This window comes from Salvelinus namaycush, chromosome 29 (genome assembly GCF_016432855.1).
Source record: "Salvelinus namaycush isolate Seneca chromosome 29, SaNama_1.0, whole genome shotgun sequence".
Taxonomy (NCBI): Eukaryota; Metazoa; Chordata; class Actinopteri; order Salmoniformes; family Salmonidae; genus Salvelinus; species Salvelinus namaycush.
In genome coordinates, this window is record NC_052335.1 from 31,738,952 (window position 1) to 31,753,791 (window position 14,840).

General features: G+C 43.3%; 1 protein-coding gene across 1 annotated transcript in view; it reads right to left on the reverse strand.

Annotated features, from left to right (window-relative positions):
* The window catches only part of LOC120024603 (beta/gamma crystallin domain-containing protein 1-like), a 47,779-nt gene that overhangs the window by 2,398 nt on the left and 30,541 nt on the right, over positions 1 to 14,840 (reverse strand). Inside the window, exons 15-20 of the mRNA XM_038968895.1 lie at positions 14,464 to 14,493; positions 14,233 to 14,345; positions 13,867 to 13,999; positions 9,569 to 9,708; positions 1,629 to 1,752; positions 1,083 to 1,238 (exon numbers count right to left, since the gene is read on the reverse strand). Of these exons, the coding sequence (XP_038824823.1) occupies positions 1,083 to 1,238; positions 1,629 to 1,752; positions 9,569 to 9,708; positions 13,867 to 13,999; positions 14,233 to 14,345; positions 14,464 to 14,493 (696 nt within the window). The remainder of the gene's footprint in view (positions 1 to 1,082; positions 1,239 to 1,628; positions 1,753 to 9,568; positions 9,709 to 13,866; positions 14,000 to 14,232; positions 14,346 to 14,463; positions 14,494 to 14,840) is intronic.

Below are 14,840 nucleotides of genomic sequence, written 5' to 3' on the forward strand. Positions count from 1 at the left end.
TTGCAAGCGCCATGCTCTACCAACTGAGCCACACTGGCCTGTCCACCTTCTCTAAACTGAAGCTCTGCTACCCGACCCGAGCCCAACGGGCTCCGACATTTTACATTGGGTTAGAGCCGGGTAAGTTTTCTCATCAATTACATAAGGGCTCGGGTATCACTACATTGATCACTAACATATTGAAGTTGAGCCATCTGCTTGTGCTCTGCTGCACAGTAGTCATATCTGACTAAGATCATAACATGGTGTCAGAAGTGCTTCAAACTTGTCAAATATAAAACAAAGATTATTTAAAAAAACGTATAATGTTCCTTGAGTTTAGAGTGACCAAAAGTAGGTAACAGCTAACTGCTCTCTCATGTCTCTTCGTTTGTTGAGCAGAGCCAGAGATACTTTTAAGGAAATGGAAAACTCCATTGGAATCCTATTAACGGCCATTGTGTACATTGCCCATGCTACATCAATGGGACACATGGTCCATTCTGGGACAAGGAGAGCTCTCTCTCAAGGCGTGAATGGGAATCAATTGGGTGCTAGCTCAAAAACTCAACATTAGCATGAATTTTGTCAACAAGAAGTACAACATTACAAATCTTCGGAGATGTGAGATAATTAACTTGCTATCTGTATAGCTTTGGAATTGTGACATTATGTACTTATTGAGGAAAATAGGCACGTTTCTCGACTCACACCCTGATTTTGAGAAGGGATTGTGTGACGATTAGCTTAGCAACCATGTGACGCAGCATGAGAACGTGAACGCGATTGGTTGACAGTCTGCTGGGTGGGGCGTTATATGTTCCTCCATTCATTGCCCATTACTATGGATACACAGACTCGCCATGAGCAGAGTGCCTGTAGAGTGAGCTGCCTGCACGCAGGGAGCGATAAGAGTGACAGAGAGGAGCGGCTAATGGATTTACTAATGGAGGAAGTTACTTCTGATTTCGGGCAGGGCCTTAAATTTGTCAGAAGCAATCGGGCCTGGGTAGGGTCTGAACGTCACGGGCAGGGGCAAGGCTTAAAAATTCATGCCCCTGCAGGGCTTTACTCTAAACACCCTGTTGCCATGACGATGCTACCTTGCAGTGGAGATGTCCGTCCCGATAGAACCAGATCTGTTCGACTCCGCCCATCTCCTCCGTTGCCTGGATACGCATCAGCTTGATGTCATCCATCTCCCCAGTGACAGACATTAGAAGGCCCTCCTGGCTCCTCAACCGGAAGTGCACCTGTCGCTGCTCAGGTAACACACAAACACACACACACTGGATTAGGGTTCACTGTCTATGAACCATAAGTAGTTCTCAGTTCAATATGCTGTCAATGTATTCCCTGTCTGCCATGCAGCCCCTGTGCTCACACAGAATATTATGCAAAGCTCCATTGATGGGGCCGTTACAGAGTAGTGCACTATAGAAGCCAACAGCGCACCTTTTAAAAGGTATTTTCCCTGACTTTGGCAGAGATCACATTAACGGTAAACGCTGCCGATGTTGGCTCAAGTGTAAATTACCTTTAAAAATCTGTTATAGTCCGTAGCTCTATAACGAAACTAGGATTGAATCCTGGCCTTAATCTCTGTGTGCCCATATAATCATGTTATCACATTTGAGATGGCTTCTTACCTGGATCAGTGGGCGCAGGGATCCGATTCGCTGCCAGTTACTGAATGTTCGCCAATCGAGCACCTCGCCGGGCTTCAGCAGAATCTGAGCTCCGCGGTAGTTGATCCCCTCATACAGCACCCACCTGTCAATCAGAAGTAACCAAGTGTCAATCAAAAAGTATCAATACACACTAGCAAAGCTTAGTGTCTCACATATCAGACAAATTATTCCTTGAACTTTTCACTCAGTGTCAATCAAAGACAAGGTCAAAACACAGTTACCAAACTAAGTGTCTCACATATCAATTAGTGAATAATGATTGCTTTGCCTTTTCACCCACTCAACCCCCATAGAAACTAGAACACATCAACACAGGAACATTCTGTCTGTGCTGATGTCATCGCTTTATCTGGAATCAAAAGCGCCATTCATTTGGCCTCATCCCATTTCTCTCCCTGCAAGAAAGTCCCACATGAGTTATAGGTCTGACCCTGCTGGATCTCCTTGTGTTTCTGTGTGTTGCAGAGGTGAGTCCACATCTCCAGTCTGAATGTCACACACCATTGGGAACTTTCCACTGGTCTGGACCAAGCCTCACTACCTCATAATATCCCACGATTCCAAGACCCTTCCAAATCAAATCAAGCTTTATTTATACAGCACATTTCAGACATGGAATGCAACGCAATGTGCTTAAAAAAAACTTTAATATTTACTATACAACAAACATAAGAGGGAAAAAAACACAAAAAAAACAATAAAAACTGAAAAGCACCCTTAAGAAAAGCAAAGCTAAAAAGGTGTGTTTTAAGATCTCTTTTAAATATGTCCACAGTTTCAGCCCCCCTCAGGTTCTCTGGCAGGCTATACCAGAGGCTGGGGGCATAGTAACTAAAGGCTGTCTCTCCATGCCTCTTGGTCCCCCTCAGGTTCTCTGGCAGGCTATTCCAGAGGCTGGGGGCATAATAAATAAAGGCTGCCTCTCCATGCCTCTTGGTCTGAGGCTTTGGGACAGTTAAAAGGCCAGAGGACCTGAGGGACCTACTGGGTACAACTTAAAAGCATGTCTGACATGTATTGGGATGCACAGTCGTGGATTGATTTAAAAACCAATCTAATAATCTTCAAATAAATTCTGAAAACCTTAAAACCAGTGTAATGTGTGCTGGTCTTGGTCAGTACCCATGCTGCAGCATTCTGTATGTTTTGCAGTTGACCAATGGCTTTCTTGGGTAGACCAGACAGGAGAGCATTACAGTAGTAAAGCCTGCTTGGAATAAAAGCATGAGTGAGTATTTTTGTATCAGCCTGAGAGCGAAACAGCCACACCGTGGCAATGTTCCTCAGGTGGTAAAAACTATTTTGGTCACATTTCTAATGTGTGATTTGAAATGGAGTTCAGAATGTAAAATAACACCTAGGTTTTTTAGTTGGTATTTTATCTTTATTGCCTGTGAATTAACATTTGTGGCCAGATTCTCTCTCTGTGCTTTGGCTCCAACAATAATTACCTCCGTCTTGATTTAGCTGGAGGAAGTTGTAAGCCATCCACGTATTTAAATCACTAATACAGTCTAATAATTTATCCGTGGAGCTAAAATCCTCTGGTGACACAGAAATGTAAAGTTGTGTATCGTCTGCGTACGAGGGAAAATCAGTGCTGTGCTTTCTGATAACGCTGCCAAGGAGTAACACATATAAACTGAACAGTACCGGACCCAAAATCGAACCATGTGGAACGCCACATGTGATACGCATTTTCTCTGAGTTATGTTCACCAAGGGTGACAAACTATTGACCGGTTAAATAGGTCCTAAACCAATTTAGAACTGGACCGGAGAGACCAACCCACCTCTCCAGTCCATCCAGAAGGACATTATGGTCAACATTGTCGAATGCAGCGCATAAATCCAAGAGTACAAAGAGCTGTTTGGCACGTGTTCACTCGTAGATCATTTAGCATTTTAACTTAAGCTGGCTCTGTGCTGTGGTGGGCACAAAAAACAGATTTGATTTTTTTTAAAGACAGTTGGCACAAATAATTTAGCTGTTTGAAAAACAATTTCTCCAGAATTTTGCTTTAGAAAGGAAGGTTGGAGATCGGCTGAAATTTGCTAAGAGCTGAAGAATCTAGATTACTTTCTTCAGAAGGGATTTCACCATAGCAGTTTTTAGTGCAGTGAGGAAAATGCCTGTAAACAGGGAGAGATTAACAATAGCTTGCATTTCTTCAGAAATGCAATTAAAAACCGTTTTGAAAAGGTGGTAGGGATAGGATCGAGAAGGCAGGTAGAAGACTTAAGTTGTGATATCACTTTCCTGAGCATGTCTGTGTAAACCAGGGAAATTAAATCCATAGTGCCTTTGCGTGCTAGGTTAGGGGACATATCACCAAACTTCTCATCAGGTCTTGCTTGTCTGATAACCAACATAAGGCAGGGTATCTTATCTCTGAAACATGCTACAAACTCATCACATTTAGATGTGGAGGAAAGTTCACATAGGTCTGCGGGGGTAGGATTTATCAGGCCATCAATGGTCGAGAAGAGCACTCTCAAATTATTCAGTTTGTTAGTGATCCAAGCTAGAAAAATGAGCCCGTCTGGCATTTCTAATTGCCTTGTTATACAGTCATTCGGAAAGTATTCAGACCCCTTGACTTTTTCCACATTTTGTTACGTTACAGCCTTAATCAAAAATGTATTAAGTCGTCCCCCCCCCCCCCCCCCTCATCAATTCACACACAATACCCCATAATGACAAAGCAAAACCAGGTTTGTAGAAATTTTTGCAAATGTATTATAATAAAAACACGGAAATATCACACGGCCATCTCTAGGAAGGGTCTTGGTGGTTCCAAACGTCTTTCATTTAAGAATGATGGAGGCCACTGTGTTCTTGGGGACCTTCAATGCTGCAGAAATGTGTTTGGTACCCTTCCCCAGATCTGTGCCTCGACACAATCTTGTCTCGGAGCTCTACGGACAATTCCTTTGACCTCATGGCTTGGTTTTTGCTCTGACATGCACTGTGTGACGGCCCTGAATTTGTCTGAACCGTTTCAGTGCTTCTTCCAATAGGGCGCTTCCCTTTTAATTCCCAATTATATAGCCAGCATCAGCTGTGCAAAATGGGGTTGTGATGGTGGTGCGAATGAGGATATGTTCAGCCCTCAGTTCTGAATATTCTTTACTCCATTTGTTTTGTTGTATTTAAAAGTGTGCTTTGTAGCCTTGTCTCAAGTTTAACCAGGATCGGATCCACTAATTTCTTCTTTTGGACTACACATCTCAGTTGGTCTCCGCTGTTTCTTCGTGGCCTTTCTCCGCTGGAGATCTGTTGTCAGATTGGATTGTCTGACCACAACTTTTTTCTTTGTTTTGGTGTGATGTATACCATGATGATTTATGTGTTCAGTTGTAGTGAAGACTACAGAGATGACACTTTATAGTTGTGTGGTAAAAGAGTTGATTGCAATCTGATTTGTATTAATGAGACCAAGTTTACGCATCACTTTATGAAATGACAATTGAGTGACTGAGGTCACTTGGGTTCACTGAATTCCTTTACCGGGCTGGACTCTTTTAGGCCCGAGGTACGTGACTTTTCTTGAGGAACCAGAGCTTATTGTTTGTTATATTATTATGTGTGTGATCATTTATTTTGGGAAGACAACCAACACAAAAGAACAGTTGTTTTGCAGTTATTTCCAATGTTTTAAGGGTTTATGAAAAGTGTATGTCCATACTGACTTTTACATGAGTCATTTGTATTGGTGTAGACTTGACGGACCAGACAGGACTCATTCCCTCCCAAACAAAAAAGAGAAAGCAATATTTTCTCTGGTAGGCACAACCTACCTGCCACCTCTTCAAACAATAACCTCAAGTCAAAACCGTTACAAATGTCAACAATGGGCCCTTATATAGACAGGTGTGTGCCTTTCCAAATCATGTCCAATCAATTGAATTTACCACAGGTGGACTCCAATCAAGTTGTAGAAACATCTCAAGGAGGATCAATGGAAACAGGATGCACCTGAGCTCAATTTCGGGTCTCATAGCAAAGGGTCTGAATACTTACAGTTGAAGTCGGAAGTTTACATAGACCTTAGCCAAATACATTTAAACTCAGTTTTTCACAATTCCTGACATTTAAACCTAGTAAAAATTCCCTGTCTTAGGTCAGTTAGATCACCACTTTATTTTAAGAATGTGAAATGTCAGAATAATAGTAGAGAGAACGATTTATTTCAGCTTTTATTTCTTTCATCACATTCCCAGTGGGTCAGAAGTTTACATACACTCAATTAGTATTTGGTAGCATTGCCTTTAAATTGTTTAACTTGGGTCAAACGTTTTTGTTAGCCTTCCACAAGCTTCCCACAATAAGTTGGGTGTATTTTGGCCCATTCCTCCTGATAGAGCTGGTGTAACTGAGTCAGGTTTGTAGGCCTCCTTGCTCACACACGCTTTTTCAGTTCTGCCCACACATTTTCTATAGGATTGAGGTCAGGGCTTTGTGATGGCCACTCCAATACCTTGACTTTGTTGTCCTCAGGGCATTTTGCCACAACTTTGGAAGTATGCGTGGGGTCATTATTTATTTGGAAGACCCATTTTCGACCAAGCTTTAACTTCCTGACTGATGTCTTGAGATGTTGCTTCAATATATCCACATAATTTTCCATCCTCATGATGACATCTATTTTGTGAAGTGCACCAGTCCCTCCTGCAGCAAAGCACCCCCACAACATGATGCTGCCACCCCCGTGTTTCACGGTTGGGATGGTGTTCTTCGGCTTGCAAGCCTCCCTCTTTTTCCTCCAAACATAACGATGGCCATTATGGCCAAACAGTTCTATTTTTGTTTCATCAGACCAGAGGACATTTCTCCAAAAAGTATGATCTTTGTCCCCATGTGCAGTTGCAAACCTTTTTTATGGCGGTTTTGGAGCAGTGGCTTCTTCCTTGCTGTGCGGCCTTTCAGGTTATGTCGATATAGGACTCGTTTTACTGTGGATATAGATACTTTTGTACCTGTTTCCTCCTTCATCTTCACACGGTCCTTTGCTGTTGTTCTGGGATTGATTTGCACTCTTCACATCAAAGTACGTTAATCTCTAGGAGAAAGAACGCTTCTCCTTCCTGAGCGGTACTATTGCGTACTTTTGTTTGTACAGATGAACGTGATACCTTCAGGCATTTGGAAAATGGTCTCAAGTATGAACCGGACTTGTGGAGGTCTACACATTTTTTTTCTGAGGTCTTGGCTGATTTCTTTTGATTTTCCCATGATGTCAAGCAAAGAGGCATTGAGTTTGAAGGTAGGCCTCGAAATTCATCCACAGGTACACCTCCAAATGACTCAAATGATGTCAATCAGAAGCTTCTAAAGCCATGACATCATGTTCTGGAATTTTCCAAGCTGTTTAAAGGCACAGTCAACTTCTGACCCACTGGAATTGTGATACAGTGAATTATAAGTGAAATAATCTGTCTGTAAACAATTGTTGGAAAAATTACTTGTCATGCACAAAGTAGTTTGTTAACAAGAAATTTGTGGAGTGGTTGAAAAACAAGTTTTAATGACTCCAACCTAAGTGTATGTAGACTTCTGACTTCAACTGTATGTAAGGTATTTCTGTTTTTTATAAATTAGAAAACATTTCTAAAAACCTGTTTTCACTTTGTCATTATGGGATATTGTTTGTAGATTGAGGATTTTTAAAATCCATTTTAGAATAAGGCTGAAGTAACAAAGTGGAAAAAGGGAAGGGGTCTGAATACTTTCCGAATGCACTATATATGCCAAGTTGCTCTCTCAGAATATCATAATGGACCTGCAACTTTGACTTTCTCCACTTCCTCTCTGCCTTCCTGCAATTTCTCTTTAATTGATTAGTTTACTCACTCATCCAAGGGCCTCTCCGTTTGGCTGTGGCCCTTTTCAACTTTACTGGAGCTATGGCATCAACAGTTGCCCTTAAATTGCAATAAAAACTATCAACTAAATCATCACAAGAGGAAGGCAGAATAAGTGATGGGGTATTGGTCATACACTCAATAAAATCTGTAGCAACTTCAGAGGTAAGATAGCATTTCTTAATAATGCGTTCAGTATTACCCTGTGCTATGGGCAACATGGTCGTAAAAAATACACAGTCCCCCGTTGCCTGGATGAGACTCCAACTTCCTGCTGACCGTGTGTTCTACACCAGACTAAACTCCTGCTGACCGTGTGTTCTACACCAGACTAAACTCCTACTTCCTGCTGACTATGCGTTCTACGCTAGACGACACAAACTCCTGCTGACCGTGCGTTCGACACTAGACTGAACTTCTACTTCCTTCTGACCGTATGTTCTACACTAGACTAAACTCTTACTTCCTGCTGACCATAAGTTCTACACTAGACTAAACTCCTACTTCCTGCTGACCATAAGTTCTACACTAGACTAAACTCCTACTTCCTGCTGACCATAAGTTCTACACTAGACTAAACTCTTACTTCCTGCTGACTGTGCGTTCTACACTAGACTAAACTCCTACTTCCTGCTGACCATAAGTTCTACACGAGACTAAACTCTTACTTCCTGCTGACTGTGCGTTCTACACTAGACTAAACTCCTCCTTCCTGCTGACTGTGCATTCTACACTAGACTAAACTCTATGCAACATTTCCACAACTGTGAACTGTGCAATAATAGCTCCCACTATAGTCACCTGATCTACTACCCACGCAGGCGACTTGTGTGAAGTGTACTTCGCTCTGTGTTTACAAAAAGTTGATGAACTGGTCTGGGGTGTGAAGTAGTGCTATGACTCATGAGAAACCTTTTGGCATTTTTAAATACAGTGATTAATTGGCTCACAGTGTGTGAACTGCTTGTATTAAGCGTTGAAAGAAAGACTACAAATGGCTTTGTCAGCTGGATTAAGGACTACAAATGGCCGCGTCAGTGGATAAAGGACTAAAATGATGTGTCAGCTGGATTAAGGGCTACAAATGGCTGTGTCAGTGGATAAAGGACTAAAATTATGTGTCAGTGGATAAAGGACTACAAATAGCTGTGTCAGTGGATAAAGGACTACAAATAGCTGTGTCAGTGGATAAAGGACTACAAATAGCTGTGTCAGTGGATAAAGGACTACAAATAGCTGTGTCAGTGGATAAAGGACTACAAATAGCTGTGTCAGTGGATAAAGGACTACAAATAGCTGTGTCAGTGGATAAAGGACTACAAATAGCTGTGTCAGTGGATAAAGGACTACAAATAGCTGTGTCAGTGGATAAAGGGCTACAAATAGCTGTGTCAGTGGATAAAGGGCTACAAATAGCTGTGTCAGTGGATAAAGGGCTACAAATGGCTGTGTCAGTGGATAAAGGACTACAAATAGCTGTGTCAGTGGATAAAGGGCTACAAATAGCTGTGTCAGTGGATAACGGACTACAAATAGCTGTGTCAGTGGATAAAGGGCTACAAATGGCTGTGTCAGTGGATAAAGGGCTACAAATGGCTGTGTCAGTGGATAAAGGACTACAAATGGTTGTGTCAATGGATAAAGGATGTGTCACACGACGGTGTCGTTTCTAACAGCTCCAAAGAAAAATAATCTTTCCAGTTTGGTGTTCCTTTATATAGTATGCACTGTAAGGATATAAACATAACAGATAGGTTCCTGGGGAACCGTCAGTAGGATTCTCTTAGACACACACACACACAATCACTACCCAGCGACACACCCACACAAAGAACACAGAGCTCTGTCTGTGGATTGGAAGGGCCCCAAAACCTTGTCCAAAGGCTATTGGGGAGGACTATCTGGTGCGTGAGACTAGGAGGCCCATGCATACAAATATATGACCTTCGACAGAGAGACAAGCAGGTAGGCAGACAGAGACAACAGACACAGACAGAGACATGAGGACAGACAGGCTGTGCTGTATGTACTCACATGCCGCCCTCCACAAGGACAGACTGGACCAGGCTACAGCCTCCGGCAAGCTGCAGGTTAACCGAGCTGTCGGTCAGAACCACCCTCTTTCCCCGCAGACCTGACCTCTCAAACAGGGTGACAGAGGGCAGCGAAAACTCCTATGAGGAGGGAGAGAGAATAGGAGAGGGAGGGGGATGGAGAGAGGGAGGGGGATGGAGAGGAAGATGGAGAGGAAGAGAGGTTATTTATACGCCTGACAATGGTATGAGAACACCAACTCTTAACATTACTGGTGACCATTTTATTGTTTATTGTTTAAACATGTTCATACATTTAAATAGTGACCTTCTTTGTTTGATACCGACCTTAAACCTTCAAGCTACTTAAACGTCTCCTGAGCCCATATACAGTCGTGGCCAAAAGTTTTGAGAATGACACAAATATTAATTTCCACAAAGTTAGCTGCTTCAGTGTCTTTAGATATTTTTGTCAGATGTTACTATGGAATATTGAAGTATAATTACAAGCATTTCATAAGTGTCAAAGGCTTTATTGACAATTACATGAAGTTCATGCAAAGAGTCAATATTTGCAGTGTTGACCCTTCTTTTTCAAGACCTCTGCAATCGGCCCTGGCATGCTGTCAATTAACTTCTAGGCCACATCCTGACTGATGGCAGCCCATTCTTGCATAATCAATGCTGGGAGTTTGTCAGAATTTGTGGGTTTTTGTTTGTCGACCTGCCTCTTGAGGATTGCCCACAAGTTCTCAATGGGATTAAGGTCTGGGGAGTTTCCTGGCCATGGACCCAAAATATCGATGTTTTGTTCCCCGAGCCACTTACACTGCTCAAAAAAATAAAGGGAACACTTAAACAACACAATGTAACTCCAAGTCAATCACACTTCTGTGAAATCAAACTGTCCACTTAGGAAGCAACACTGATTGACAATAAATTTCACATGCTGTTGTGCAAATGGAATAGACAAAAGGTGGAAATTATAGGCAATTAGCAAGACACCCCCAATAAAGGAGTGGTTCTGCAGGTGGTGACCACAGACCACTTCTCAGTTCCTATGCTTCCTGGCTGATGTTTTGGTCACTTTTGAATGCTGGCGGTGCTTTCACTCTAGTGGTAGCATGAGACGGAGTCTACAACCCACACAAGTGGCTCAGGTAGTGCAGCTCATCCAGGATGGCACATCAATGCGAGCTGTGGCAAGAAGGTTTGCTGTGTCTGTCAGCGTAGTGTCCAGAGCATGGAGGCGCTACCAGGAGACAGGCCAGTACATCAGGAGACGTGGAGGAGGCCGTAGGAGGGCAACAACCCAGCAGCAGGACCGCTACCTCCGCCTTTGTGCAAGGAGGAGCACTGCCAGAGCCCTGCAAAATGACCTCCGGCAGGCCACAAACGTGCATGTGTCTGCTCAAACGGTCAGAAACAGACTCCATGAGGGTGGTATGAGGGCCCGACATCCACAGGTGGGGGTTGTGCTTACAGCCCAACACCGTGCAGGACGTTTGGCATTTGCCAGAGAACACCAAGATTGGCAAATTCGCCACTGGCGCCCTGTGCTCTTCACAGATGAAAGCAGGTTCACACTGAGCACATGTGACAGACGTGACAGAGTCTGGAGACGCCGTGGAGAACGTTCTGCTGCCTGCAACATCCTCCAGCATGACCGGTTTGGCGGTGGGTCAGTCATGGTGTGGGGTGGCATTTCTTTGGGGGGCCGCACAGCCCTCCATGTGCTTGCCAGAGGTAGCCTGACTGCCATTAGGTACCGAGATGAGATCCCCAGACCCCCTGTGAGACCATATGCTGGTGCGGTTGGCCCTAGGTTCCTCCTAATGCAAGACAATGCTAGACCTCATGTGGCTGGAGTGTGTCAGCAGTTCCTGCAAGAGGAAGGCATTGATGCTATGGACTGGCCCGCCCGTTCCCCAGACCTGAATCCAATTGAGCACATCTGGGACATCATGTCTCGCTCCATCCACCAACGCCACGTTGCACCACAGACTGTCCAGGTCTGGGAGGAGATCCCTCAGGAGACCATCCGCCACCTCATCAGGAGCATGCCCAGGCGTTGTAGGGAGGTCATACAGGCACGTGGAGGCCACACACACTACTGAGCCTCATTTTGACTTGTTTTAAGGACATTACATCAAAGTTGGATCAGCCTGTAGTGTGGTTTTCCACTTTAATTTTGAGTGTGACTCCAAATCCAGTCCTCCATGGGTTGATAAATTTGATTTCCATTGATAATTTGTGTGATTTTGTTGTCAGCACATTCAACTATGTAAAGAAAAAAGTATTTAATAAGAATATTTCATTCATTCAGATCTAGGATGTGTTATTTTAGTGTTCCCTTTATTTTTTTGAGCAGTGTAGTTAAGGTGCTCCATCATGCTGGAAAAGGCATTGTTCATCACCAAACTGTTCCTGAATGGTTGGGAGAAGTTGCTCTCGGAGGATGTGTTGGTACCATTCTTTATTCATGGCTGTGTTCTTAGGCAAAATTGTGAGTGAGCCCACTCCCTTGGCTGAGAAGCAACCCCACACATGAATGGTCTCAGGATGCTTTACTGTTGGCATGACACAGGACTGATGGTAGCGCTCACCTTGTCTTCTCCGGACAAGCTTTTTTCCGGATGCCCCAAACAATCGGAAAGGGGATTCATCAGAGAAAATGACTTTACCCCAGTCCTCAGCAGTCCAATCCCTGTACCTTTTGCAGAATATCAGTCTGTCCCTGATGTTTTTCCTGGAGAGAAGTGGCTTCTTTGCTGCCCTTCTTGACACCAGGCCATCCTCCAAAAGTCTTCGCCTCACTGTGCGTGCAGATGCACTCACACCTGCCTGCTGCCATTCCTGAGCAAGCTCTGTACTGGTGGTGCCCCGATTCCACAGCTGAATCAACTTTAGGAGACGGTCCTGGCGCTTGCTTGACTTTCTTGGGCGCCCTGAAGCCTTCATCACAACATTTGAACCGCTCTCCTTGAAGTTCTTGATGATCCGATAAATAGTTGATTTAGGTGCTATCTTACTGGCAGCAATATCCTTGCCTGTGAAGCCATTTTTGTGCAAAGCAATGATGACGGCACGTGTTTCCTTGCAGGTAACCATGGTTGACAGAGGAAGAACAATGATTCCAAGCACCACCCTCCTTTTGAAGCTTCCAGTCTGTTATTCGAACTCAATGAGCGTGACAGAGTGATCTCCAGCCTTGTCCTCGTCAACACTCACACCTGTGTTAACGAGAGAATCACTGACATGATGTCAGCTGGTCCTTTTGTGGCTGGGCTGAAATGCAGTGGAAATGTTTTTTGGGGATTCAGTTCATTTGCATGGCAAAGAGGGACTTAATTGCAATTCATCTGATCACTCTTCATAACATTCTGGAGTATATGCAAATTGCCATCATACAAACTGAGGCATCAGACTTTGTGAAAATGAATATTTGTGTCATTCTCAAAACTTTCGGCCACGACTGTACTGTATATAGATTGCCACTATTCCTATTGTAACCCTTTATACCAAACAATTGTCCAAAAACAATTATTTCATTGGATGAAGTCACGTGATTATGTGGATCCAATGTATTGGATGAAATAGGTTTTTCTTTGTGCCATATAAGGTTGACATAGACCAGGGATGGGCAACTTTGATGTGTTGTGAGCAAAACATCTTAGTGGCCCACCTCTTGTCAGCAGAGAGAAGTTGTTTATGTTTTAGAGTTAATTTCTTGCAATTCTACACATTTTGCCATGCGGGAGGAGAGAAATGTTTGCAGTTTTTAATATGATATCTAAGTGACACTGACTAAAAAAAATCAATGGGGGACCCCCGGCCGGTAATTTGACAAAGTAAAACAAGTTTAGATAGCTGGCCGCTAAAAATGTTAGACATGGGCTAATTGAGTGACTATCAATGACTGACATAACAAGAGTAAATCTGCTGATGCACAACCACATTTCTATATTGCACTTTGTGTAGTCTACTATTCGCAACATCAGAAAACGTCATCTTCCAATGCATTCACCTCCAGCAGAGAGATGTGAGTTGCAGGAACAGTGTGGGAATGTTTGGGATGTCTATGCCCATCCCTGACATAGACATGTCTATGCCCATCCCTGACATAGACATGTCTATGCCCATCCTTGACATAGACATTTGGTGCATCTCAAATGGCATCCTATTTCCTATATAGTGCACTACTATATATCCTATGGCCCTGGTCAAAAGTAGTGCACTATGTAGGGAATAGGGTGCCATTTACATCACAGAAAGAGAGCTAATAGACAGAGTACTCACAAAGCCAATAGTCTGCAGGGACAGGACAGAGGAGTTGGGCTCCACACACCCCATGGCCCTCAGATCAGGGTAGTCCCCCTCCTCTAACACATACATCCTCTCAGTGAAGCCCTGGCCCTCAAACGCCAGCCAGCTGGAACACACAGACACGCACAGACATGGAGATGATTATTATTCTTCTCCACCATCATAATGTTCCAACAGCAAATGTATAAAATTATAGGCATCATCTAGAACTGTAGATATAAATGACTGTGGCCAACAGTAACTTCGTCTTGCAAATGATGTAGCTAATGGTACGGGAAAGATACTGTACGTGTTAAAATCTGCAGATTACGTTGGCTGAATAACAAGTACGACACTCACCTGCCAGCCAGCACCTTGCAGGAACCCAGGGAAAAGCCGTGTGGCAGGGCAGAAACACTGTCCTCCACAATGTGGACAGAACCCTGGAACCCCGGCTCCGAGAACAACTGCATCTGAGACACACAACAGATACACTGTCAGATTCTGTCAAATATGGGGCTGTCATGGAGTGGTTTACAAAATCTATGACAAAGAAATGTAGGTTGGTCCTGTTGCTTTTGGTTGACATACCTTAAACTTGGAGGAATTTCCCAGATTATCCTAGAAGAGACCACAAATGAGGGCATTATTGAGAGAACTGAGGAAATAATTCAACTTGGATCAGTATATTGATGACTTTGTTATTATCATTGGATGCATCCCAAATTGGCACCCTCTTCCCTATATAGTGCACTATCACCTCTCTGTAGATCATCATTATCCCATACTGTATGGCTCATGTCATTCCCCCGACCTTGCCCCCTTTCCAAACGGATGTAACTGATTACAGAATATTTCAATTATTTAATATTTTATCATGTTAATAATTTATTGTTGCAACATTAATAGTATATTATATGATTAGTTTATCATTATAATATTATAATAATTTGTAATTTAATATTGTG